The sequence below is a fragment of the Centrocercus urophasianus genome, unplaced genomic scaffold (genome assembly GCF_019232065.1).
Source record: "Centrocercus urophasianus isolate 14NV4802_14NV808 unplaced genomic scaffold, USGS_Curo_1.0 seq_19, whole genome shotgun sequence".
Classification (NCBI taxonomy): domain Eukaryota; kingdom Metazoa; phylum Chordata; class Aves; order Galliformes; family Phasianidae; genus Centrocercus; species Centrocercus urophasianus.
Window position 1 is genome coordinate 15,230,467 of NW_024884744.1, and position 27,114 is coordinate 15,257,580.

The 27,114-nt window shown below is 45.7% G+C and overlaps 1 protein-coding gene across 4 annotated transcripts in view; it reads left to right on the forward strand.

The window, feature by feature from the left end:
* The first annotated feature begins 2,568 nt into the window (after nt 1–2,568).
* The window catches only part of DOCK10 (dedicator of cytokinesis 10), a 136,465-nt gene continuing 111,919 nt past the window's right edge, over nt 2,569–27,114 (forward strand). For 3 of the 4 annotated variants that reach the window (XM_042820427.1, XM_042820429.1, XM_042820430.1), the window contains exon 1: nt 22,185–22,364. In XM_042820427.1, the coding sequence (XP_042676361.1) occupies nt 22,200–22,364 (165 nt within the window). In that variant the 5' untranslated portion in view covers nt 22,185–22,199. Of the gene's footprint in view, nt 2,689–22,184; nt 22,365–27,114 lie in introns of those variants that run through there. The other variant, XM_042820431.1, reaches the window with a different exon arrangement.

Below are 27,114 nucleotides of genomic sequence, written 5' to 3' on the forward strand. Positions count from 1 at the left end.
GTCAGGAGGCTGACCAGGAGGCAGCACCAAGGCTGTAAACAGTGATGGGAGAGGCGGGAGGTGGAGAAAGGTGTTCTGTCAATGGAGAAAATGTCTGCGTTGGTGCCTGTGTACATCAAGCAGACCTAGGGAGTTTTGCTGTGTTTTTTGTTTTGCTCTGTGCCCACGGGAAATGAGCACGGGGGAGGGGATGGTTGTACTTGTGAGAAAGTGGAACTATTGTTCCATTTTAGCTCACATGCAGCTGTGAGGGGAAAATTGTTTTTGTGCTGTTGCTAAAAGAGACAAAACTTCAGTAGTGTTACTGCTTAATGCAACTGCTCATTGAGGACTTGGCGTGCTATTAGTAATGGTTTTGAAATAAAATTGTTCCAAACATTCATCATCATTGAGGAAATGTTCAAGACCCAAAGTGGTTCTAAGTGGGAAACTCCATCCAAAAAAGTACAGCCAGCCATTATGTGTAATGCTGAAATTGTTCTCCATCAAGGATACAATTGCAGTCATTCAACTCTTAGGGTTGGTTGTAAGCAGTTGTAGGTGTTGGCTCCAACTTGTATTTTAAGAACATGTTTGTGTAGCTTCAGATCTCCAGCACAAGACTTTCTGCTCAGCCAGAGATGTGACTCTGCCCTTCTTGCTACTTTAATAATGCTAATTACATGTTTAGGAGCTGACAGGTTTCTCAGGGGGTGGTGATTAACAGGATGTGCAATAAATACTGCTGTGGCTTTTTCTTAGCAGTTTGTTTGTACATTTCTGGTAGTTGCCTCATTCTTGTGATCCTGTGCATATTCATATTTAAGCAACCAGGGCTGATGGCCCTGCCAGCACCATGCTAGGGGATGCCTGGAGTCAAGTGGAAAGGCTCCTGTGTAACAACTGATTGAAACCTGAGAATTAAAAAACTTCTGAATCACAGAGGAACTATGGGACAAAGCAGAAGAATTCATCTGGCATAATAAATAATTTGGTGAACAGTTAAATTCCTGCAAAATCCTGGGTACCTGTGCTTTGTGCTGTGCAGGACAGCTTCAGAAGCAGACTCAGCTCATCTATGACAAAGCTCCATACTGTCACAGAATGTTTAAGGGGATGATAATCAAAGATATGTGTTGTGTTTAATCCAACTGCCTTTTTGCAGGGTAGACCACAGCTGAGCAGCAGCAAAGTGCTCTGCCCAAAGCCAAAACAGCTGCAAGCCCCTGGGCCTCCATTCTCATTTTCGTAAAATCATTTTCCAAGTGTGCGTGCTGAATGAAAGCCATGGTTAACATTCACGATGATTCTTTTTCACACATGCAATGTGTGTTTCCTTTGCTGTCTGCAACAAATTGCAGTGAAGCGTGTTGCAAAGTTCATCTTTGTGTTGAGGCAGAATGCTTCCTTGGAGTCACCACGACTGCTCTTCTTTTTCTTCTTTGCAACATCAGGCTGCAGCTTCCTGTACTGAGCCTGACCTGGACCATTTGCAAAGTGAATGAGTCTCCTTTCTTCATCTTTGAGTCACTTTTTGTGACAAATATTTCTCAATAGAAGAAGAAAGAAAAATCCAATCCTATACTGCTTCTTTACAGAGCTGAACTTCAGCTTTCGAACAAGCATCATCTCTAAAATATTTGAAGGCAACACCAACAGTATGAACATCTAGACTGGTAGCTTTACTTGCTGTAAGCCATTACGGGGGCACTTGCTGCACTTCAGATGATTCCCCTCACTGGGGAAGCCCTGGCCTCAGCTGTGAATGCCATAGTGCCATCAGTACTTTGCTGGGTGGCTTCAGGACACGGGGATTGAGACAGGGTGGCCAAAGGGCAGCACACTGCTGCATTTCTCTTGGCTTCACGTCAGCTAGGTTACAGATAGAAAGAGTGGAAAAAGGCAACACAGTTCCTGTTTGCTTTTAAATTGTTTCAAAGAGAAGATGAGTAAAGTCTTAAGTCTTTCAAAACTCAGTGTTGTAACAACGGGAAGAAAGGTTTGTCACCAAGCAAAAACACAAAAGTCCTATGCTGCAGGGCCACATCCTTCTGCGCTGTGCTGATGGGAGACCCGGTGCCAGCAACGGTGTGCAGCCACAGCCCTGCTCCCACCTGAGCTCCATCAGTGCCTATTCAGGGATTATACCTGGGGTTACTCAGGGTCTGCGTCAGACCGGTCCGGTGCGGACTGATGGACCCCACGAGGTGGTCACTCTCCAGTGTCTCCTTGGCCTCTCTATCTAATAATTCTTCATCACGAGGAAAGCTGAAGCACCCCGTCAGAAGGAATTCCAGCGGGGCTCTCGGCACCACAGTTGCGTGTCGAGGAGTCAGTCAGCCCGGCCGGGGCTCCGGGAGCCGCCGCCGCCCCTCACTGCTCCCGGGGGCCGTGCGGGGCCGCTCCGCGCGGAACACGCTGGCCGGGGAGGGCCGGGGGAGGCCGCCCCGCGGCGCTCGGGGGGAGCGCGCCTCGGGCGGGCGAGCGGGGAGGAGAGCTCGGGAGGGAGCGGGGCACCCCAGTTCCGCTTCCTGACGGCGCCTCGGCCCGGGCGGGGAGCGGCGGCAGCAGCGCGGGGTGCCGGCGCCCATGGCCGGCGAGCGGACGCGGCGCTTCACGCGGAGCCTGCTGCGGCCGGGACAGGCGGCGGAGCTGCGGCACAGCGCGGCCACGGCCGCCGCCACCGCCAGCGGCCGCCTTCAGCAGCGGGTGAGTGCGGGCGGCGGGGAGGGGCGGCGGGCGGCGGCCAGGTGCGAGGGGCGCGGCCGGGACGGGCAGGGCAGGACAGCCCCGGCGGGATGGGGAGGGGGCCTGGGGGGCGCCGGGATGGATCCCGGCACGGCCCCGCCGAAGCCCTCGCGGGCAGCGCTGCTCAGCAGGCAGCCTCGGCTCGTAGCCTCAGCCTTTAGCCCGCCGCTCGTTTGCGCGCTCTCTTCTCTTTTGAATGGATACTGGAAGCGAAACGCGAAAAGCTCTCTGCTAAAGTGAGCCTCGCGTGCAGCGGAGATAAGGGGAGCGAGAGCTCCCAGTCATTTGCTGTCACTCGTGTGGCTTCTGGGGACTCGCAGCCTGCAGCACGGCCGCCGAGCTGCGGTGGCTCCGGCTGGCACGCGGCGCTGCACGGCGCCCGGCCTCGTGCGGCCACCCCGCTCTGCGCGAGGCTGCGGCTCCATTGGCGAAGCGGCACCGGCGGCCGCTGAGGTTCTCCGGTGTTGGCTCTCGGAGCCCAGCTGGACGGTAAATCGCTCGGGTTCGCGGGCACGCGTGCTCAGCCTTTGTGAATTATCAGCCGTTTGTTAGGCGTCTATCAGCCGTTCTTGTGTTAAGGTCCCTTTGGACTTTCTTAAAGAGACGTGTTCTGAGAGACCAGTCCCCAGATGATCAAGCACATCACGATGTCTGTGATTTGCGTAACTCAAATATTTTCCTTTTCTAATTTTTCAGGCCAGACAGCTCAGTAAGTAGCCTAAAAGGTGGAAAGAGAGAAAGTTGTAAGTGAAATGTCATCACTCATCAAAGTTGCTGGCATGCAGTGCCTAAACACAAAGCTTTATATCTCCCTCTGTGAAAGTGAGAGCTGATTCCCTGTTCACGTAACTCAGCGGGTATTGCCCACTGCTCTACAGAGCTTTGCCAAAATTGTATGTCCTGCATGTCTGCACACCAAGTTCAAGTTTTTTTTCTTTACATCACTGGGCCTGCAGTGCTTTTGCAGGCATCTCCGACTGTCTATGTAAGGCTTTTCCATGCTTCAGACTTGTGAAAACTTGGTAGGGGCTTACTGCTCTCCGACACCATTTGTTTTGCCATTAACTCATCAGTATCCCAAGGTGTTCGGGCAGTCATAGGGCACCTCGGGATTAGGATTCGGCCCCTGGTCAAATAAAACATCTAACGCTGATAAAGCACTGTGGAGGAACCATCCCAGTAGGGCTGGGCTCTGCCTAGGCACTGTGCTGAGTTGTCAACCTTGGAGCATGTGTTTGAATCCATGTTCCAGCTGAACTGCTGGGTTTTCTAGCTGCAGTTTGAGGGATTTGGGATGAAGTTCTGTTAGGAATACTTTCTGTTCTGCCACATCTCTGCTGCAAGGATACGAGAAAAATGATGAAATGGGTGAGGCAGATCTGAATACAGTGGTCTGAGTCCCTTGAGGAGAGGATTGATATGGGTTCATTGGTTTGTTTGTTGGTTTTTTTTTTTTTTTTTTTTTTTTTTGGTGTTTTTTTGGGGGGACTCAGGGTACAAAGCTGTTATCTTCAGAGATAAGTCCCTTCTAGCTGCGTGAGCTCACTCAGGACCAGCAGAGTTGGCCACTGCACCTTCCTGACAGTGCTGGGACAGATGCTGCAGCAACGGTTGCTGTGTGGCTGTTGGAGCAAAGCTCCACAGGTCTTGGGTGTTCTGGCTGAACTTTTACTGGATTCTTGCACCAGAAGTACTACTCCTAGTAGGAAAAAGCCTGGTGCATTGCACAAGGCATGTTGGTGCTCCCTATTCCTTGCTCAGGGTGCAGCAGTACCTCGTGTACTCTGAGCCTGGCTTGGAGCATCCTGATGGCAGGAGGCAGGGTGTGTGAATAAATGGCTGCTGGGAATTGGGGGAGGTGGGATGGTGGAGGAGGAGGCCTTCTGGCATGGCCCTTGTGCCTGTCCTGGGGGGACTGACAGCTGGGCCTCTGCCAGCAGGGTTTGCATCAGGGGCAGGCGGGTTCCAGCAATCTGATGAGAGCTCAAATGCCTGCTGCATGCAGTGTCTCAGGGTAGAGCTGTGAGTTGCATCTTCTACCTTTTTACTGCCTTCAAAAGTATTGCTTTTTCATCTGTGTGCTTTCCCTTCCTTTTATTTATTTATTTTATTTATTTATGTATATTTTTTTAATAATATATTTATTTGCTTGGTGTGGAAAAAACAGTTGCAAATATTCAGCTCAGAATTCTGTTTGTAGATAGGAGTGTCCAAGCAATCAGGGGAAGGAGGTGGGAGGAGGGAAGATGCCTTTATCACTTGGTGTTGTGGTGTGTAAGAGTGGAACTTCTTCAGTGCCCTGAAAGACAGAACATGGGAGCAGGGGCTGAGGGTGAACCTGGCCACATGTACTGTTGGGTTTGGTTGTGCATCCTTTACTTGTTATGCAGCCAGGGTAGGACAGACTTCCATGCTCAGAATCAGGCTAACACATGAAATAGCCCTCACAGTAAGATCATGATTTGTTTAGAAGGTACAGTGTTAACTGAGCCGTTCCAAGGACAGAAGTACTTTGGGAACTGGGCTGTGAAAGGGCCCTTTCTTCTGAGGATAGTCTGATGTCTACTGTTTGTCCAGCACAAACTGAAGCAAGGCATTTATACAGGCAGTGAATGTACCGTGTTGTTACAGATAAAATAGGCCGTGTGTGTTTGTACATACGTGTACATGCCCAGTCCTCACAGGCCATCTATTGATCTATTTCTCTGTAGACTTCTTAATGTATTGACTTGTTCATGTTTTCCCTTTTTCCTTGGTTAATGCTGGGATGATAGCCTTGTGGAATAATCCTGGAAGCGCATGCATAGAGTGAGAGTTTCATGCCCATTTTGGTGCTTGAGGAGAGGGCTTATTCATTTCATGGGCGTAAGGAAATGTTATCTGCAATCTCCTTCCAGTGAAGGTTTTGCTTTTAGGTTTCTGTGCACTTGAGGTGTCAAGGTCTGCTCAGTGTGGGCAGCTTATCAGGTGTATTCGGAGTGTTTGCAGCCTTCCGTGAATGTAGTGCAACACTGAAGTTTTAAACAACTTGTTTAGAAACTTGCTTACACATCTGTATTCCAAAATTTATCTTTAATATCCTTTGCAGCATACTTTACTTCTTCAAAGACAAACCATTACTTATAAGTAGTTTCCTTTACTAGTATATATTTTTTTTAGTTTTGGAGTGCCCGATGACTAATTCTGTAGCTGCTCCCCAGCTGGGGTGTCCCAAGGACACTCAGAGCGGTGTGGAGCTGACAGGGATCTGATCCTTTTCAGCCGGCTCTGGAGCCCAGATGTAAGAGTGAGCCGAGCAAAGGGCACAGACAAGAATGCGCTGTTTGCACATTTTGCAGCTGCTGAACTCCCTCCTCTGCAGGCAGACAAAGAGGCCTGATTCTTCTGCGTAATTCTAGGAACTGCGTCTGAGGCTTGCAGTGAGGATCATGTTGATGCAGAAATGAGGAAAGGGAGATAAGGGAAGAAAGCCTTGGAGAGAGTGGAGAGAGAAGACGGAAGAAACTCGTCTAGAAAGAGTTTATCAAGTGTTCTTCTCACTGGAAAAAATGGGGGAAAAGAGGAAAGACTTTGTAGGGAAGGAGAGGCTGAAAAAGACAATCAAACGGAGGAAAGAAATGAAGAGAGCTGCAAGAAAGATCCATCAGGTTGGTGAATAACTTGTGCAAATAAACCCTGATCGTGGAATCCTCAGTCAGTCATCAGAAGGTAGCAAAACCTGGGCACTGTGGTCTAAACCTACGTGTTTCACTGCTGTCTTGAAGCCGTCACTTGACTAACACGTTTTAGATTCATGGGAAGTGAGTCAGCTTGAGTAACTCTAAATGATCTCAGCGAATAGAAGCCACAGTAGCTTCTTTTCTCTGCTTACGTGCTCAGATAAGGGGTTTGGAGAGGGATGGAAGTAGGAAGGAGTAGAACCAGAGGAACAAAGCCTGGTGCTGCCTTGGGGGAAAGTGGCCATGTTTGGACTGTAGCTTCCAGCTGCTGTTCAGCAGTGCCTGTGTCACTTCCAGAAGTCAAAACATGTTTGTGACTTTCCTAGCACAAGGTCAGAAGGCTCTGAAGTAGTGACATGTGGTTATTACATAAACAACAAAGGCTTACTAACTGTCTGTAATGCTTTCCACTTTAGCATTGCCAGTTTCACAAAGGTTAGCAGTACTTTTCTGAAGTGAGATGAGTTTTTTTGATCTATTTTATACCAACTGTGTATTCTTATGTTAGTGAGCACTGACTTCATCCCTGTCTTGTTGATAAGGGAAGCAAACACAGAGATCAGTGCCCAGGCTCGCACAGTGAATGGGCAGTGAGCCTCACCCAGCTGTCCTGGCACCCATTCCTGTGGTGGGCTCCCCAGCCAAGGGCTGCTCCTCAGCCTGCCCTCTGCTCTCATTGCTGTAGGGGCAGCTTTCCCTCTCCTCTGACCAGTAGGAAGCCAAGAGCTGCCTCCCTTTGTGAGCGTGTTCCTCTGGGAGCAGAGAGCAATGCTGCAATAGGAGTGCTGAAAGGTGACGTGTGCCGGTGAGGCCTTCCAGAGCCTGCCTCCTTCAGAGCTTCAGGCTGTTTATTTTTACCTCTCCACTCTCTTTGCTATTTTAGATTGGGCTCACAACACAAGGTTATTTTCCCCCCTCTGCCACTGATACATAATGACAAACTAAACACATGGCTTAAGTGCAGTTTAGTAGACTGCTTGTTACCTCCGGCACCTTTGTTTATTTATTTCTCTGCTGATGATACAAGCTGGCAAGAGTCACTTCTCTGCAGAAGGGCTCAGAAACTAGGAAGGAAAAAGAACAACACTATCGCATGTTGAATTACCAATTCATTCACCATTAATGAGTACTTTACTCTATTTCCTTCCCACTGGGGTTGTTGTGCAGTTGGTTTATGTGCTGTACAGAAACTTAGTGAGCTGTCAACGAGACACCGACTTTCTTAATTCCAAGCATGGCTCTCTGCTTCTGCGCTTATGTTGTGTGGAGGAAGAACAAGGAGATCCATTGCTGACTCTGAAATCAGCTTGCTTGCTCTTCAGTTGTGAGAGTAACTTCAGCCGACTTAAAGCAAACATGATTCTTGGTTACTTTGACATGTTGACCTAAATTAAATGATGTAGATATAATGAAATTTAATGGGTGCAGTGGGGCTGTGTACACCAGAGGAGAGAAAAAGCCCTTCCTTTTGTGCTATTACTTATGAACAAGGATGGTACAGAAACGTCTGTCTCTGAAACTGGAATGACTAGACATGTTTAACATAGGAAGAAATAACATGTTATTTTCAGTTCTGGTTAATATAATTTTTTTTTTTTTAAATTGACATTTAAATGCATTGTTTACCATGTACATTTTCTGCTGGATGAACCTGCTTTTGTTGTTGAGTAAGCTGATGTCTGTCCACTGACTGATGAATGCTTGTGATCTGTAAGCATAGATCTGAGTTAAAGGCTCACCGTGTGGCAAGCACAGTGGCAGAGGTAGGACGTTTCCTTGTTTATTTTATCTAAGTGATACCCAAAACCCTTTCACTGTGTGTGAAACATGTCTGCTTTTATACAAGTTCCTCCGTGAGCTTTACTTCTCTGTTTTTTGTTTGCTAGAACGTAAGCTACCCCCCAGTCTGGGTTAGTGGGCTGCTGTCCGTTATGTGCTGGGCACACATCCTGCACTGCTTGCGCCCAGGCACTGTGTGGAGCGTAGGAAGAGGTTAAGGGAGGGCAGGGGGACAGCCTTCCACTTCTCTGCCCTTTGGAAGCAAATGCAGCACTCCTCTGTGTGCTCTGAGCAGGCACAGGAGGAAGTATTCCCAATTTGCGTCTTTCAGAGTGAAAGGGATAGGCTGAACTCTGCCTGGGGCGTGCTGATGGATCTAACAGCTTGTCCCTTGAGTCTGTCATGGGGGGAAGCTTTCCACACTGCTGTGCGAGTGCCACGGCACATGTTGGCCTTGGTGGCTGTTGTTAGGAATGCCTCCATCCTGTTTCACAGGCCATACATAACACATGGTGTTTGTAGCAATATCTGTATAGACCTTCGTTTCTCTTTGTGCACGTGTGTCTTTTTTTTTAATCTGTTCTTATTTACAGAGTAGTCTCAGGTCTTAAAAGGGGTTTAGGGAACAGAGTTTGGCCATCCTTAGGAAGGAGCTGTTTCTTGCCTTCAAAATTCTAAGCCATGCTCAGCAGATACAGGAAGGTGCCACAGAGCAGAGCCATGCTGACAGTCGAGGAACTTGGGAAAACAGTCCTGGGTCCCACCCCTAGCATGGTGATTCCATGCGCAGGGAGAAAGGCAGTTATGAGTAACTATTAAAGCTAGCAATGAGCAGACTGATATTTATTCCAGAATATGATGTGGTCTGTATCTTTTGTATTCACATACTATGCAGTGCATACTAAGATGTGCTGAGCTATCATGCCTCCGTTGTCAGTATATAGGCACACTTTTTTTCTTCCATTCACGTGTACTTCCACTAGCAATTGCAATAACAAAGCAAAGTGAAATATCAAAACAGTTATTATTTGAAAATAAGTTACTAAAATGCATCCACCTGTTTCAGAGCTCACAGCTCATCTTAGCCATTGGTTGCCTTTTACATGAGTGTAGCGGAAATGCAAAGTCACAGCTTGAAGCAGTGATTGAGCACCTGGCGGGCAGGCAGGGCCAACCCAGGGGAGTTCAGGTGCATGGAATGTACCTGAGTGACTGGCAGTGGTAGGGCCAGGATCCACCCCTTCTCAGACCTCACTGAAGGGCTGACAGTGGAGACAGGGGGATCTTGCTGGAGATCCCTGCTTACCTGAGGCATTCCAGAGGTAAGCAAATGTTCTTACTTTGTTTCTGTATCCATTGCTGCAGCCAAAGGCTTTTGCCACCTTGCTATTATTGGTGTACTTTCCATCATGTTATAGCATTATAATGTTATACATGAGTAACATGTTTTTCTGTTTGAGTTATGTCATTGTGTGGTGGACACTGTGTCATCAGATCAGATGGCTTGTGTTAGGATCAATACTTGATATTTCATAAGCAGAGTTGCTGTGTGGATTTATCCTTGTAGCTCTCTCAGAGTTAATGAGAACTGTATTTGAGGTTAGTTAGGAGAATTCACTGGACTGAAAATAAAAAAATACACGAGCAGAAACTTAGTTTATCCTCTTTCCTAGTCAAATAACAAACTGTGATTTAACAGTAATGTTAGGAATTCCCTAATATATACAAAAAGTTGCAGTCTAGGTAGGTGGCAACTTTTCTACAGGTGTATCTCTCAGAAATTTCCTGCCACTTATTTCTGTGCCTGGCTGTTCAGGTGTTTCTGTACTCTTTGAAAATTATTTATTGCATTTTGCAAGCTCCAATTTCATGTTTCAAGCCTGTTCACTTTAGAACAGGAAAAAAAAATGGGCTGGTTTTTATGTAGGAACAGTACCCTGGCCTACTGTGTTGTACTCAGTCACTGCCTCTCTCTTGATTTCCCTATTCTTGCATCTTCCCACTCCCTGCTTCTCTGCCCCCTCGCTCTTTCCAGCCCTCGGTGCTCACTGCTCTTTGTGCCTTTCTCCCACTTGTCTCTGTGCCTGCATGTGTGCCCCTCTGTATGCAGGGCACAGTGTGTCCTTGTCTGGCAGGCACCTATCTGTGCTCACCACCCGTGCCGTCTCAAAATCCGCTGCTTCCAGGAGCTCTGCTTGCAGGATCCAGCACAGCCACCTCCCTGTTTCTCTCATCTCTGCACAGCTCTGTTAGTGTCAGCAATACTCCCTCACCTCCATACTGTCAATGTAATGTCTTTGGGTTTGGAAACATGCCTCCCTCCCAGCTTTAGTATAAGGCTTTACGTTAAACAAATGCTTTTGTGTAGATAATTGCTATTTGAATGCCTGTTCCTTAGATAAAAGATGATTCAAATAATAGGTAGTGACTCCTCTTTCAAGAATACCTCTGCCATGTCTGCTCACTTAACATGTTTCTGTATCAGTGGCTCCCTGTTCATTGCACACGCAGTATATACAGATGATTACATATGTAGTGGCATACAGTGCAATGTCTCAACACATCTGTATCAAGCCTATTTTAAAGAGACTTAAACCAATTAAGTAAATAGGTAGCTGCCTTGGCTGCCTTCTGTTTCCATGGAGTGACATGACATGCAAGGATTTTGGAAGGATGAGCAGAGATATCTGTGCCAATGGATACTGCAGTGTGCTAGAACAGGCCTGCATGTTCCTGGAGCTCTGATGCTTGTGGGGTTTCTCTTTCCTACCACTATTTCCCAGTGTGTTTTTCAGAAGACCCCAGCTCCAGATACTAAAGAATCTGGCCAGGGATCCAGGTTGAAAAATGTGGGTTTCTGTAATGCTTGGGAAGCTGTGTAATTGGGGATGGGAGGTAGCAAAGGACTGTTGCAGCTGGAGTTGGAAAAGCTGGGCAGCACAACCTCTGGGCCACTTTTGGATGAGGTGGCTCTCACTGCTGTGGCTGCAGGAATGGGAAGTGGGCTGTGTGTGGGCACGCAGGGCCTGCTGTTCTTGGGAGCGTGCTGGTGGAAGTCAGCCCCTCTCTGGGCTCTCTAGTGCTGGCAGCATCACTTCTGATAAGCTGTGCTTGTGCTGCCTGCAGTGGGAGCGGGGCTGCCACGGTGCTGGAGGGGACTGCAAGATGGTTTTCGTGGAAAGGCGTAGCACTGGGTTTGCCTGATCAAACAGCTGCAGCTGCACAGAGGGTCAGTTGGTAGTCAAAAGGATGAAACCTGAAAACAAGAAGTCCTTATGTGTGTGGTACAAGAATTACAGGAATTAAAACTGAAGAAATTAAAAGAACTTCAAATCTTCCCCCTCACGTTTCCTTCCCTCTTTTTTTTTTTTTTTTCCCTCCTCCTTCCTCTCTGTTTGCTTGGAGGCTTAATGGAAGTGGAAAAACAGCGGAACTTCAGATGTTTTCATGTAGTGCAGCAGTATTTAGGTAGACTAAATGGCTGTATTTAGGGTGAAGAAGGTCATCTCTTGTCTTTTAGTTGTGGCTTCTCAGGGTGAGCCTTCTGCTTACCAATATCTGTTGCTGGATGAAAATGTGCCTTTATGCCTTTTCTTGCTGTTCTTTGGGAGAGGGTGAGGGTGCATTTATTATGTTTTGGACTGCATGCACCTCCTCCTAAGAGAGGGGAATGTGCAAGGAACTGTCACCAAACTTAGCTTTCTGTATTTTTTTCCCTTGTGAAATGCAAAGTTTTGTTCAACAATGTGGTGCTCTACATGGCTGTGCCTGTGAGGTCCCACACTGAGATCTGCTGGAAGCCTGACCAATTTGTACACTGTCCTCCTCTCACTCTTGGAGATGTGTTCCTTTCTTGAAGAAAAATACACGGAAGCACTGGGCAGCTTATTGTTGTGTTTAAGTAGCTGCAAAAAGAGGGTGGCAAAGTGGTGATGGGCGCCTGGTCTCTCCCTGTGACTGGTTGCTGAGTGTTTCCTGCTGCCTATAACTACGGAGTACATTTTACTGAAATGCTGTCCCGTGTCTTGAGGACGCAAAAATAGCAAAGTGAATCATGACTAGTGAGGAGTAATGCTTTCTAGTTGCTACTATCATGGCCTTATCTTAGCAGGTATTTTTCCTTTTTTTTTTTTTTTTTTTGATCTGTAAGATAACTGTAATGAAAACTGATGAAGGGTAAGTGCTGATAGTACGACTATTTTTAGACAGCTTGACAGGAAGTGTTTACTTCTTCCTGTTCTGTTAGATGTTCTGTTGACTTTCTCATAAATATTAACCCAGCTGGGGCATCGGTGTCTGTTGCTACAGTGGGATGGTGATGATAATAACAATAACAAAAGTCAACGTCAGTAGTAGCCGAATTGAAATATCTTCTGTTGCTTTAAATAGATCAAGTGGATTCTGGTTGAAAAAGCACAGAATTTCCTATCAATTTTTATGGTTGCACAGGACTGTCTTCAGATTTCTAGCTGCATAGTTGGGTTGGAAAGTGGGATTGGCTTTACCCATGAGGTGCGGGCTCACACCAACGCTATTCAGGATCAGATTAAGCTTCCAGCACTCCTGTCCATAGGTGGATGTTGGATTTCTCTGCAGTCCCCAGTCCAGTGATATTTTGTGGTTAGATTATGTTCTTTCTGCATCCCCAACTAAATTCCCTTGTGGAATGGGATGCTGGATCCATTTTCTCCATTGCTTACTTGAGTGATTTATACTTTCATCTCCTGAAAGCCCCTGCAAGTGCTGCCAACAGCCCAGGGGCAGCAGCAATAGCAAGGCAGAGGTGAAACTCTGTAGTAAGCCTTCGCTTCTCACCATGCCTGATTCCTATGGCTCACTGTCATGTGAACACTGGCCCTGCAGGATGCTTAGGGCAGTACCTTCTGTCAGGGTGCAGCACGCTTCTAGTGATGATATCTGAGGTTTGCATTTCCCCTTCGAGTCAGATGCTGATGTGTGAGGTCTGAAAGGCAGGAGGTGCCGCTGTGCAGGGTGGGATGGCTCTTGCCAAGGACTTCTCACGAGGTGCTGTGGTTTCCCTTTCCTGGTGCTTCTGAACGCTGCAGAAAGCCTGCCCCAGTGCTCTCCTCCTTAAATCTCGTCTTGTATGATGAGTGATCTTCTTGCATGTAGCATTGCTATGTCTGTGGCAAGACTGAGTGACTGTCACCAACCCTGACCTTCTGCCTGGCAGCCTGTCTTCAGTTTTGCCTGCGTTCCTTTTAGACATAACTGTTCCCAGCTCACTCAGCTGCTTGACAAAAGCAGAAATGACAGCAAGGTGAGAGCTGTTGTGTTGGCTGCCACTCTGTGTTGCCTTCAAGTCATCATCGCATTACATACAGAGTGATAAATGATAATTAATGTCTGACTAGAATCTAAGTAGAGTCCTAATTATATGTCAGGGTAAGTTTTGGCAGAAATGAACAATTGCTATCCCTGCATCTTAATTTCTGCCACAATTTCGAGTGAAAGCAGAGTCTGCAAAAAAGGAATATGTTTGAAGGAAATCTGTTTTTCCATACATTCACTTGGATGTCACCAGTTCTAGTGAAAGCTTTGGCAGCGTAGACAACAAGAGTGTTTACTTCCTTAAAAAAATAACCAAAAAAATGTTAGGGTTAAAGCTCCAGCATGTAGTCTGTAGCATTTAAATTATTTACAAATGCAGTTGCACTTTCCCAGCTGGAGGTACTTAAGAGCATAAGGCTCTATGGAATGCCTGGCTGCTGACAGAAAGAGTGGCTGGTCCAGGGAGCTGGTGATCTATTTTAAAGCACAACTGCATGTTCAGCACAATTAGAAAACTGATTGCTTCCCTAAAATAAATCAATATGTTTGCTAGCATAAATAATTAAGACTTCTTGAAAAGCAGCATTGGGTTGGTTTTGTTCTTTGTTTTCTATTTGGGTGGGGAAGTCTTGGAAGACTAAACAGAAGGCGTCAACGTTTGAGTACTACCTAAAATAATTAAGGATCCCTTGGTAGTTGGTTTGAGATGTGTCATAACAAAATACAGAGCAACATCACTTCTATGCTAAATTGTTGTCTTTTTTTGTAATGTTCAGGAGATTTGTAAGGACAGGATTTTTTTTTTTTTAACATGAGTTAATAAAGAATATTAACAACAGATACGATTAAAACTTTAATAGCAACAGCAAATAATTTGCAACCAGACTTTTAATTCAGTAAGAAGGAAAACTGCTTGCACATATGTGTAGTTAGCTTGTAATTTCTGTTCATATTTTAATCTCCTTTGGAGTTCAGTATTAATCTTTCAAAACACACATGTTACTAATCAAAATATTACTCTTCTAAAGATTTTTGCCTGAAATACCCACCAGAAGACGTATGTTTTTTAGAGAATGTGTTACAGCTTAAGAAATATAGACCAAACAACTCACATTTGGGCAAGTTTTGCTAATTTTTTTATGTAGTTGAATAAAGAGCCTCATGGATGTGAATGTTAATTGATACCAGCAACACAGATTCATTAGCTTTGGTTTTTGTATGATTTTATTCTCTTCTGGAGTTCAAGTAAAAGTAAAGGGAGTGAAACCCTGTCAGGAGATGTGAAATGAAAAACACATGTTGCACAGAAAAGCTGTCCAGGGTACAGAGCAGCACAGTGCAGCTCGTTAGATGCTAAAATAACTGCTACTTCATTTGATATTGTGAGCACATTCGTGTGCCATGAAAGAACAAAGCAAGATCACTTCTGAAAAGTGCAGAATGTTTTCTGTTGGGGCTGTTTTTTCTGGCTGGGGTAATGGGAGGTGCAAGCCTCCCTGAGGTTCCAGGTCCACCAGCAGAGATCCTGGTGCTGACTGGCGCATGCAGTAAGGAAAAGGATGACTCCTGATGTATGGCAATAGTGAGCACTATGTATCTGCAGCTCCCATCCCTGGAGACTGCTGTTTGTGCAAGTGTGGATTTCTGGGAAGAAATTCATCATTTGCCCCATGTCCTGAGCCGTAGACGTGTCACAGCTGGGACAAACGTGGCCTGATGAAAAGGGGAAGGGTTGCTTGGTTTGCCCTGCTTGGACCCACCAGGCTTGGGGCTTTTTGAGTAGTGTTAAATAAACAAATACATAACTCTTCCTTAATGTTTACATCCTGCAGAAATTCCAGAGTCTTATGATTTGCAATCTCTTCATTTCAGGGGGAAAATTACCATTGGGTTTCTGGATTCAAGATAAAAAGGATTTTATGCCACTGCTAGTGGAAATAATTTGTATTCTTCTTGTGGGATCTTTGCTGTCAGAACAAATGACACGTCTGCAGCTGCTCAGTTTGGGGGTGTGAGATGATGGGGCATCAGCACATGAGACAACACCGGTATCGCAGGGCCCTTCATGTACAAATTTCACTTTGCGTTTCCCTTTCTTCCTTTATCTGCATTTTGTGCCTCATTTACCAGCTGTAAAAGGTTATGCTCAGAAACTGAATGAGAGTGTTCATTTTGGTTCCTTGCTCCTGGCTGAACTGTTTGCGTATGGAGACTGTCTCAAAGTGAAATTGCCTTGAAATAATAAGCAAGGATTGTACAGCTGACTTTGAGCTGAAAGAAGCCTGATTGGGAGCTTTTGCTCCTTCCCATGTGAGGCTGAAAACAGCCCTCTGCAAAGTGAAATTGTGTGCTCTGAATGGTCAGTTTCCAGCCACTTGTTCCTGCCTTTGTGTTAAGCATTGGCTTGAGCAGCTCTTCCGCTTCGCTGTCAGGGCACAAATCTGGGCTCAGTTTTGCTGGGCTGAATGAGCCACGTTCTGGCAGTCCTGGAATAATGCAGTTTGGAAGGAACTTCTGGAGAGGATCCAATCCAGCTCGCAGCCCATCCAGCTAAATCAGGCTTCTGGGCCCTTGGCAGGACAAACACTGAGTCTGTGATGATAGGGAGCCCATGGGCCTATAGTGCCTCTGCCAGCTCTTGGCCACCTTGTGGGGAAGCATTCCTGTTATGCACCCCTAGGTCTCCCCTTGTCATGGCTTCTGTGTGGTGCAGCTCATCTCCTGGCCATTCTGCTGTGGCTTCTTTGTCCAACACTCACATCCTGTGTGTGAGCCCAGCCTTACTTGGTACTTCTGATGGAAGTTCTTTACAGAGTTTCTCTCCATACATGTTTATTTGTAGTGCTGTCAGACACTGCAGAGCTTCTGTATATTATACTTTTCATCAGATGTCAGGGTGAAAGAGGAGAAAAGAAACCAACGATGAGGCACTAGCACATGCAGCGCCAGGCAGCATTCCTGTGGTCAGTGTGCCTCTGTCCTCCCAGCTGTGATGAGAAATGCCTGCTGCTCATCAGTGGTCGACAAGGCTTTACACACACGGTCATTTATTTCATCTGCCTTGCTCTTATTATGCAGCCAGAGAGCAAAGGGTCTGGTGGTGAATCTGTCTTTCGTGTGCTCTTCCCTAGAGGGTGCCATCGTCCCGCGCTCTGCAGCTAGTGCTCTGCAGCCAGGAAGTGTGCAGCCCTGCCAGGTGTGCTGCCAGCACCTGCTGACACCAAGAGGAACTGGGCGGCTGAGTGGGATATGCCTCTCCTGTAGCCACAGACATATACTGCTCAGTGGGACGCTGTGCTCGCTCAGAATGCTGCATTGAGAACTGCTTGTGTCAGAGGTAGTTTCAGCAGGAGGAAATGTGGTTTTGAGATGAGGTTGTATGTATATATTCAGAAACTGCACTGACCATTTAGCAGAGTGAATGCTTCCTCCCCAGTTTGCTAAGCAGTCACTGGAGGATGAAAACTAAAGAAATGCAAAAGTCTGTGTCCTTCTGACCCTACACTGCCTTGGGAAGGCCACGTTCGAGGTCGCAGTGCTTCTGGCAGTTAACTGTTTTGAAGCAGCACTTTGAAACACAGTGTTTTTGAAATAGAATCATAGAATCATAGAATCACCAAGGTTGGAAAAGACCTAAAAGATCACCCAGTCCAACCGTTCACCTATTCCCAATAGCTCCTACTAAACCATGTCCCTCAACACAACATCCAGCCTTTCCTTGAACAACCCCAGGGTCGGTGATTCCACCACCTCCCTGGGCATCCATTCCAGTGCCTGACCACCCTTTCTGAAAAGTAATACTTCCTCATGTCCAGCCTGAATCTCCCCTGCCGTAGCTTGAAACCATTCCCCCTGGTCCTATCACTAATGACACGAAATACAATGTTTTGAAATGACTGTTAGCCCTCAGATAGAGGGCGTGTGAGGAAGAGAAGGCACTGATGTTATTCATGGCTTTAGCAATCAACAGTGCATCAATCCTTCCTCTGAAATGAGAGTATGATCCCTGTGTGTGTGCTAAAGCTCATTTCCTCAGTGTGCTTCCAGGGGTTCAGACCAGCAAAACATAGCATCCTGTCTGGGCTGGGGAAAGTGCTGGGATGTGGTGGTGTTGGAGGAGAGGACAGGGCAGCTCCTGAGGAGGGATCCATGTGCACTCCTGTCCTTCCCTTGCGGCCTGACAGCAGCTGGGGGCAGGGAAACAGTACTGGAAATAGTGCTGTGAGGTTCTGCTGCAGTGTGGTGTCTGTCTGCTGCAATCTCATGCTTGCTTTAGAGATGCGGTCACTGCAAAAAGCTTGAAAGCTTTCAGTTCATACTGTTCAGGCATAAAACCTGATTGGAAAGGAGACGTGTTGATGAATTTATTTCATCAAGCAGGCTGCTGTGAAGACTGCATCTTGGTATACTTTGTAGGCTTGGGTGCTGATTCCTTGGGAGCTGGTGAGGATTCCGTGGTTGTTTTGAAGCAGCCAAGCATGAAGAGAGCCTTTCAGAGCTGTGTACATATTTTCCCTCTATTTTCCTTGCTAATGCCTCCAAGCCTCTAAGAAAACAAATACTGACTGCAGACAAGGACCTTTGATGTGTCTGAGGAAAATTCCCTTTGCTAAAAGATAATGTCAGCTCTTTTGTTTTGGGAGCGTGAGGTGGGTGATAAATTGTAAGGTGCTGAGAGGTGACAGTAGCTCACCAAAATTTCAGTGACCTTCATCTGCATCAAGGTAGAGTGATACTTTTGCTGTTGTAACTTGCTTGAAATGCTTGCCTGCTCCTGCTATGAACGAGGCCTTTCCTGCAATTTTTCTGTAACTGAGTCTCTGCTGTCTTTAGTTCTTAATGGCTTAGGACTCTGGGGAGCCAGCCTGAGCAGACTGCCATCAGCACAACAGAGGCGTTCACCTAACACTGCTGTGTAGGGATCTTCAAGCTTCAAAGGCTTCTGCAGAACTTCTCAATGCATGTCATGTAGACATAGAGGGGCTGTTGTTTTCCGGAGAACTTAAATAACTAAAATATGCCTGCCATCTTCATGACTGATCAGCTACAGGCAGAGGGCTCTCTTTGCTGTGGAGAGAGTCAGTGTTTCCTTTGGGAAGGATCTCCTCCATGAGGTGTCTTCTAATTAAAGCTCTCATCTGATGGCCAGCGTACTGATAAGCTATCTCCTTTTCTTTCATTCAAATGACACAAATTCAAATTACATAAAAAGAGGGGGAAAAAAAAAATTAAAGGATGTGGAAACAAAACAAATGTGGGGTGCTAAAGAGGTATGTAATAGAACTCTTAGGAAATATTTGATAGCATCTTTAGAAAGTGTCTCTTCCTGCAGAAGCGGAATAGCAGGAGCACTGCAGAAGAGAAAGATGCCAGAGTTTGGAAGGTGAGGGGTTTATACCTTGCTGCAGGACTCTTGCCAAAGTCAGTGTACCTCTGGCATCTCTTCCACATGGAAGCTGAGGCTGGATGACGGATAGCTGCTAGCTCAAGAATGCAGATGCCTTTGGACTCTGCTTTCTTATCACAGACTTAATGAGACATGGCAAATGTGACCCACTTCTGCCACTGCACAGCTTTGCTGCTGCACAGACCTGGCCGTTGGAGCTGCCGAGGACTGGGTCACTGAAATCATCTGGGTTAAAAGAACTGTCTTGCCTCTGTATCTTTCAGCTACTTCTTTTTCAAATGGTGATATCTTTAGTGGTCTGCTTCCCAGCCTCTTCTGTGGGCTGTCATCGAGGGGTTACTGCTGCTTGAGCATTGCCAGTGTGAGTGGTGGTGAAGAGTGGAGGGAGGATGGGCAGTGGGTGGCTTTGAATGGGGGTTTTCCTGAACTAGTGTTGTTGCTGGAGTTTTCAGAATGGGGAACTGAGGCATTGCTTGCACAGATGAGGATTTTGCTTCCCAAAGTTTTTCAGTGAGTTTAGCTTCTGGATTAAAGTGCTAATTATCACAAAACAGTGCTTGATGTTTCATTGTAAGAGTAACTAACACCGTTAATGGTGTGTAAACATAATGTATATTAATGAGATCCCTACATCTAAAAAATAAGTTTATGTGGGAGGCGGGCTCCAGGCATTTTTCATGGGCTGGGAAGTTTCCTTTCAAAAGGTAGGTCATGTTTCTGTGAGACTTCCTTCAGAAGTGTTTGGGTTTTTTGTTTCTTTAGTTCCTCAGAGGCTGGTGCGCTTTTGTTTGTTGTTGTTTTTCTGTGTGCTGTAGCTGTTTTTTCAGCTCATGAGTTTTGATGAGGCCTGGAAAGCCAGTTTTAGCTGCCTTGGGCTTGTGCAGTTTACTTGGTTTGGACTAAACCTTGTTTTAATTTGTTACGAGATGCCGTGCCAAGATTATGTCATTCCTACTCGTATCTAATAATATCTTAATCCACAAATAATTGTAAGGAAGTCACTTAGACCACTGTCAGAGAAGAATTTCAACCAAAGACAGCTGAAATGAATGGGATACTTTTCTGAGAGCAATGCAAAGCTTTGGGTCAAGGCCCATGGTACTATCCCATGTGCGTGTCATTTGTGCTATGGAAACCCAGTGTCATAGAAATCTCTGCCAGCCCTCCCAGCTGAGCACTGGGGAGTAAAGACGCCTTACAGGCGGATGTGAGATGTGCCCCAAGGTAGCAGAGCAGTTGCCATAACAGCCAGCAGCAGACATTATGCAGGAAGTTATCCAAGCCCGTATTGATGCTGCTGGAATTAGGGCAGGAATTTAGCTCTCCCAAGTTGCTGCCAAGTGTATCTTCTGTGTGGCCGAGGTATCAGGCTCAGTTCTGGAGTAGTAGGGAACTGATGGCAGTGCGAGCAATTGCAGCAGGTGGGCTGCTGGTTTGGTGCAGAACTTGTGCAGCTGTGCCACTGTGCTCATATAATCGCATTAGATGAGTCAAACTACCAAGCGTGCCACACAGCCTGCTCTGTGAGGTGTGCCTGTAGAGATGGGCCCGTCAGTATGCATGTGAGGGCTGAGCTGGGCAGGTCTGAGGGCAGGCAAGCCCCATAGCTGGGTGGGTTGTTTGTGTGTGTGTGTGTGTTGGTGGCCCTGCCACCATGTGTGTGTGTTTGGTGGCCCTGCTAGGCAGGGGGGTTGGAACTACATGATCCTTGAGGTCCCTTCCAACCCGGGTGATTCTGTGATTCTGTGTGATTCTGTGGGTTGTGCTGCTAACTGTACTAATGCCCTCAAAGCCATTAACTCTAAAGAAAGGCAAGAAATAATGGTAACGAGTGTATTACTTTTAAAGAATATATTTGTTTTTTTTTCTGGCAAATGCTTTAATTACAATTATGTCTTTTGCCAGATTGCTAAGCCATTAAACTCTAATCAAACCCAGAAGAAAATACTTCCACAGAGTGCTTTCAGTGCACCTCCTGCCCAGGGTTGTAAGAAGGAGCGTTACTTACAGGGAGCACAACACCACCATTATAAGGCTGCGTGGAAATTGATGACAAACCTTCATTAGGAGTCAAAGGCTTTCGATATACAGCAAATACATTTTTGGATGCACTTATAATCAGGTTATACATATGAGCTTAAAAGCCACTTCTCTGGAAGCCCTGTAGGAAATTGTTAGTTTTCAAAGTGTGTAGGAGAGATCCATTTCTGTATATGTATTTAGCGTTAACTTCCTCTCACGTGCTGTTACCTTACACTGCACACCATTAGCCTGTGCTGTTTCCAGGTTGGTCATGTGGTTTCTAAGCATCCCTGGCTGCTTTCTGAGCAACTTGTCGAGCAGAGGCTGCTCCTGCTGCTGCCTGCAGCTGCCTGGATCCCCACGGATGGAGCACAAACACACTTTGCTTTTAGCGCTCCTGGAAGGTTGCTGGTGGTTCATTCACTGTGAGACCCTGTTAGCAGAGACCCTCCTCAACACAAGTCTCCTGTGTGGATGTAAAAATGTATTACTCTGCAGAACAAATGTATGTGTGGGAACACACAACAGCTACACTATTGAAAGGCATTTTGGAGCTGAACACTGCTGGCTCTCACACAGCCACGGCTATGTTAACATGAGCTGGATGAGCCAGTCCAGATTTTTTTTTTCCCCTTGTTACATTTACAACTCAAATGAGCTTGCTGTGCTTCGGAAAACTGCAAGAAGTGAAAAGATTACAGTCCAAATCCCTCAGTGAGCTTTAGTATTTTCAGCGTTAAAACACCAAGTATTTTACAGACAGCATGCTGATAATAAGGGCTAATAACTTTCCAGATGTTTGCTGTTATTGTCCTACATATGACTTTTTTTTTTTTTTTTTTTAAAGGTATGCAGAGAGATCTTACCAGTTGTTGTTGGTGTGTGTGCAGCAAACAGCTGGTTTGTTTGAACTTGGAATTTTAATACTTTCAGTTCCATGAAAGTGGAATGGGAGGAGGCTCACTGTACAAGAGAGGGAGTGCATTTTCTCGTGTGAATTCAGAAGCAGTGAGAGGGAGGGAGAGGGTGGAAAGGATCATAATACTGCGTGTGCTTCAGTTTCAGTGGATCAAATCTTTCCTCTATCTGCATCCAAGCTATTCGGTTGTGATCAGATGATCAGAACTCAAGGAAGCGATTGGAGAGCAAGCTGGCTGCAGCTGCACTGTAGGCTGTTTTCAGGGACAAGGAGCCACTGTTTTTCAAACATAGCGTAAACATAGAAGTTATATTGTAGGCTTCAGGATGCAGATATGGGTTGTGCTGCCAGCATTGTTCTGCTTCAAGCCTTTCGTTCTGTGGTACAGAGGAACTGTCCACATATTTGTAGACGACGACGGCGAGAGGAGTTGTCACATGAAATCCTGCCACTGGACAGTGATGAGGAAATGAGCAGACCCAGGACTCTCATCATCATGGTATAGTATACTTTGATCAGCAGAGAGAGTTTGCAGAATTATTATTACAGATGCTATCTGATTTGTTTTCTTTAACTGTGCAATTGGACAAAGCTTGACAGGCTATTTGCAGCTGTGGATCATTTTGCTGTGGGTTTGCTGTCTGTTCACAAGCACAGCTGAGTTGTTACTTTAATCTCAGACTGAAGCTGTGAGCTGCACATAGGCTGCATGTAAAGGTTGTGCCTGGTTAATTTGTGGATGCGTTTTGTTGATGTTTGTAAGAAGAGCAGTGTTGGAGCCCGTGGCTGTGTTTTATCTCAGACTTGAAAATCCGAACAACAGACAGCTTGGAAAACATTTGCTAAGTCTGCTCATCATTAAAAACAAAAGCAAAGTCAGAAAATAGGCAGAGAAAACTTTACTTTCCCCTAGGATGTGGCTGGAATTTACATCAAGTTGTTTGCAGATAAGCTCCCATATTTCTTTGCTGCAAACTGTTTTCAGCAGGATCATGTTTGCAGGCTCACCCCTTCCTGGTTGGGCGAGTTCCCTCAACTCAGTAAGGAGTCTTGCTGTCTTAGGGAGTTGTTTTCTCTTGTGATTGAATGGGTTCATTTTCATTTTGTGGTTGAAATATAAAGAGCGCTATAGCTTCATTAGGAGTAAGTGACAAGGTTGTTCTCATTACAAGTCATTATTTCACAATGGAGAATACATTGACCCCAGTTACTGCTCCTTGCTGAACACAGGTATAACGAGCATCACCAGGCCCTGAAGTGGCTGGGGTCTGACATGGCAGTGAGTTTGTGCTGCTTGGTTCTCACATGATGAAAACATTATTAAGATACCAGAGATAGTATTTGTCAGCTTACCAGAGCAATCGTGTACTATTTGAGCTTCTGAAATTGTTTGGATTTGGTTCTTTTTCTGCAAAGGATGTTATAATGAAGTCCGAATTACATCCTCTGACACCTCACTGTACTACACAGGGCAGTAACTTGAGTGGGTGGCAGTAACATCAGGGAGCTTAATAGCTGTCATGAGGTCTGGCAGTGGTTTGGGTAGAGCCTTGCTGCCTGTGGAGGTGAGTATTGCCGTCATGGCAACTATAGCAGTTAGAATCTGATCCAAGTGTGCTTTAACTATCAGCTGAGGGTATTGCCCAGTGCCCAGGTTGTAGCTACTGATCACATGGAGGGAGGCAGCAGGTTTTATCACTGTGAAGCTGATGTTCAACTGTCCTCTGCTTCAAAATCTAGTACCTATAAAACAAACATTATACTCCCCAACTTAATAGTGAAATAAGCAATCTCAACCACATTTAAACAAACAGTTGCCTCCCTCCCAGCGGTAAGCTCAAGAATAGTGAGTTCAGAAAGGTCTGGAAGAAACTGCAGCATGAATCATCTATGCAACTTGCTTCAGCCCTTGCAAGAAAAGGGCAGGTTGGGGTTCTGGCAGGAAGCAACACCCCAGTACCTGAATGTGGGCTGTCTGCAGCCTGAGGAGATCCCATGTAAGTCCTTGGATGGGGGCTCTGAGCAGCCAGCCCTCACTGTGAGAAGGGACTCCCCACAGCCTGCAAGGCTGGGGGTACTCAAGGGTCTGCCACCCATTGCCTTTGCTCAGAGATACACCTGCCTGTTGTAGTAATGGCACAAGGAAATGAGGGCTTCTGCAGCAATTGCTAATGCACTGGTGCTTGTTCTGCCCTTTCCCAGGAGGTCTGTGTGGGCTCCTTTCCTCCCCCAGCTCACCTGGAGAAGGGGAGGATGAGCAGCCCAGGCTGGCTGTGGGGCTGGTGCTGTCTGGGCCAGGTGTGTCAGGGAAGAGCTGCTGGCTTCAGAGCGCTTCTGCAGTAGGAATAAGTGGTCCCATTTCCACTATAATTCATGTGTGACTTGAAAGAGCAGCATGATAAAGAGGACTGGGGGCTACTGCATCTTAATAAAGCATGTGTTACACTCCTAACCATTTTTCCCTTTGGTCTGTTGTAGATCATGGAAGTTTATGTCTGGAAAATACAGTGAGACAATTAGGTAGGCAAGCAGAAGAGTATTTAGTTCAAAACATCATTATTCACATTGTGCAGATGCCGGAACCTAAGCTGATCTTAAATGAGATTACTGAGTTTGCAGGTCTGAGGGAGTGAGTATGGCCAGAGAGGTGGAGGATCCCAGAGTGCAGTGCCTAAGGTGCCCTGAGGCACCCAGCTCTCTCTAGGCTCCTGGTGGTCCCCTGGAGGCAGGAGTTGGACTTGGTGGTCCTTGTGAGTCCCTTCCAACTTGGGATGTTCTGATTATATGAGGAGTTGGCACTTCTGCCTTTCCAGGCTTCAGACGAGATGGCCTGTCACTTAGTAGCCGGTGTGCCATGGGTGCGTGCCTTCTACTGTGTGTTAGTGTGTAGTTTCAATTTTGGATGATTAATGGTGTCCTGTTTATGAACGGCATTTTTTAAGTCCACAGCTCTGCTGCAAGTTCTCATAAGTTTGCATGCCCTGTAAAACAAAAGGAAAATCCAAATGTTGCCTTGATACAGAGAGCAATCCTGAGGAACAGAACAGCAGTTTAAGCTAAAATACTTGGAGTAAGTATGCGGCACCGCAGCTATGATGGGTGACAAAAGGAGAAGCAAACAAATTTCAGCTGTTGCTGGTCAACCACCCAGTAAGCACTGCCTGAAAGTTGCAGGCATCACAGCAGGTATTTCTAGAGTTCTAGTCCTTATTGAAAAGGGTGAATGATGTTTTTGTCCACCATTTTTTTTCTTTTGCAGTTTGTTAGTTTAGAAAACTGGTATTTCTTCTTGGCAAGATGGGTTGATGATGTTTTAAATCCTGACTGGATCCACAAAGCAGGGAAAAGATGTAAAGAAGATAAAGATACCTGTAAGTCCTCTATCATTGAGTATGGTCTGCCATCTTGGACAGAATCCTGGGAGATACAGGAGACACATAAAATAAGTATCCAAACAGCTGCTAACTAGATGTGTAAGTTGAACTGATATGTTCTACACTGAACAGACCGCCTTGTTATTTTCTGTACTGTTAAGAATATGTCTTTAAGAGCTGGTTTTCAAAATAAGACTGCGGGGTAGTGAGGCTTCAGATATTAAAAACTTACGCAGACTGAATGCAAATGACTGTATATGCTGTTTCTGAGAGGGGGAAGAGAAGGAGGGGAAAGGAAGGGGCCTGAGGAAATAAAATACAGTGCTTAGGGCTTTGTGGTACTGTTTGCAAATAGAGTACTAACACTTAGTGTGACACTCTGCATTTGGAACTTGTGACTGGAAAAGAAGTCAAGCTTTATTTAGTAGGTCATTTATTGTTTTCTTTTCACATGATTTATTATGAACGTTGGCAGCTGAGATTTGTGTGGAAGATAAGAGCAAAGCATGAATTATCCCCTCCTCTCTTGGTACCCAGCTACACAAACACATGGTAAAATGTTTTGCATTTTAAACAAGATGTTTTAACTTGAAGTGACGTGTAGCTTGAATTCAGCAACAGCAAGGTGACGATATTACTCTTTGTATTCAGTTTTTCATTGCTGATGAGAGTCAACCTGCAGAGATTTACTCTCTTTGTTCCAGTAGTGGAAGCGTAAGAACTTCTCCTGTTGCACAAATGCAGGCTAGCTTCTCTGCTGTCAGAGCTCCTTCTCATGTCCCTTTGTAAATGGAAGGTTAGTCTTCCAGGCTAGCAATAGAAAAGATGAAAGTATGGCTTTGAGTTTTCTTTCTTGACAATTTAATAGTGATAGTTGTGCCATATACTTACTGCTGTATGCCACCAATAAATGGCAACTCTATAAATCCTTTAGAGATTCCACTCACAGCTTATTGATTTTATAGGAGTTAGGCTGGTGTGCACCTAAATGGAGAGGTCAGTCTTAGGTTTACCTCTGTGAGGTGAAGGACCTTCTTTTACTCTGATGACTTAAAGGAGGAGTATCATTGGAGAGCCAAATCACTCAAGGCTGGAAGGCTCAAAAGAAATATTCAAAGTAATTCTACCTTCCAACTCAAGTCAGAAGCTTCAAAATGAAATAATGTTATTGTCATTTAAAAAGGTATTTGTCTTTATTTGATCTTAATCAACTTGCACTTTGACGTTTGCCCTCAGTGGGAACAAATAAAGACCTGCACTTGAATAACGTTAGTAAAGAGAGGAATAGCTGGAGTGATGCACAAAAAGCAGTTCTAGTTCAAAAATGTGTTTTTGCAATAGTTCTTGTTCTATTTGTGACTTCATTCTTGTATCTAGTGCTATGCAGGCCTGCTGGTAAAGTCCATAGCCATGAACTCTCCCTTTCAGTGGGTGTACCCCAGTGGCAGTTGGTGGGGCTCAGTGCTATGGGGATGGTGTCTTCCTCACTTCTTCAGAGCAGTGTGTGTATTCCTGGGCTATAATGTTTGGTTCTGGCTTCTACCAGCTTAAGCAGCAGATATAGCTCTGGATATAGTTTCTTGAGTACAGACAGGAACGAGCCCAAAATGGGATTTGTTTTCATTCTTGAGAGCAATGCAGTAACATTTAAAGTATCCAAATAATTGAAAAAGTGATGGCATAATACCAGCCTTTTTCCACTGAGCAAGTCTTCTCCATCTGACTTCAATACTGATTAGATCTCTGTCTTGAGGAACCATATATAAAATGTTGTTCACCTCTTGTTAATGTTGCAGTGATGTGTTTAGCATTATAGTATGTGGGATTAAATATGAATCTATTAACTGTGTTCTTATGGCAGCTATGAAGTGTGTG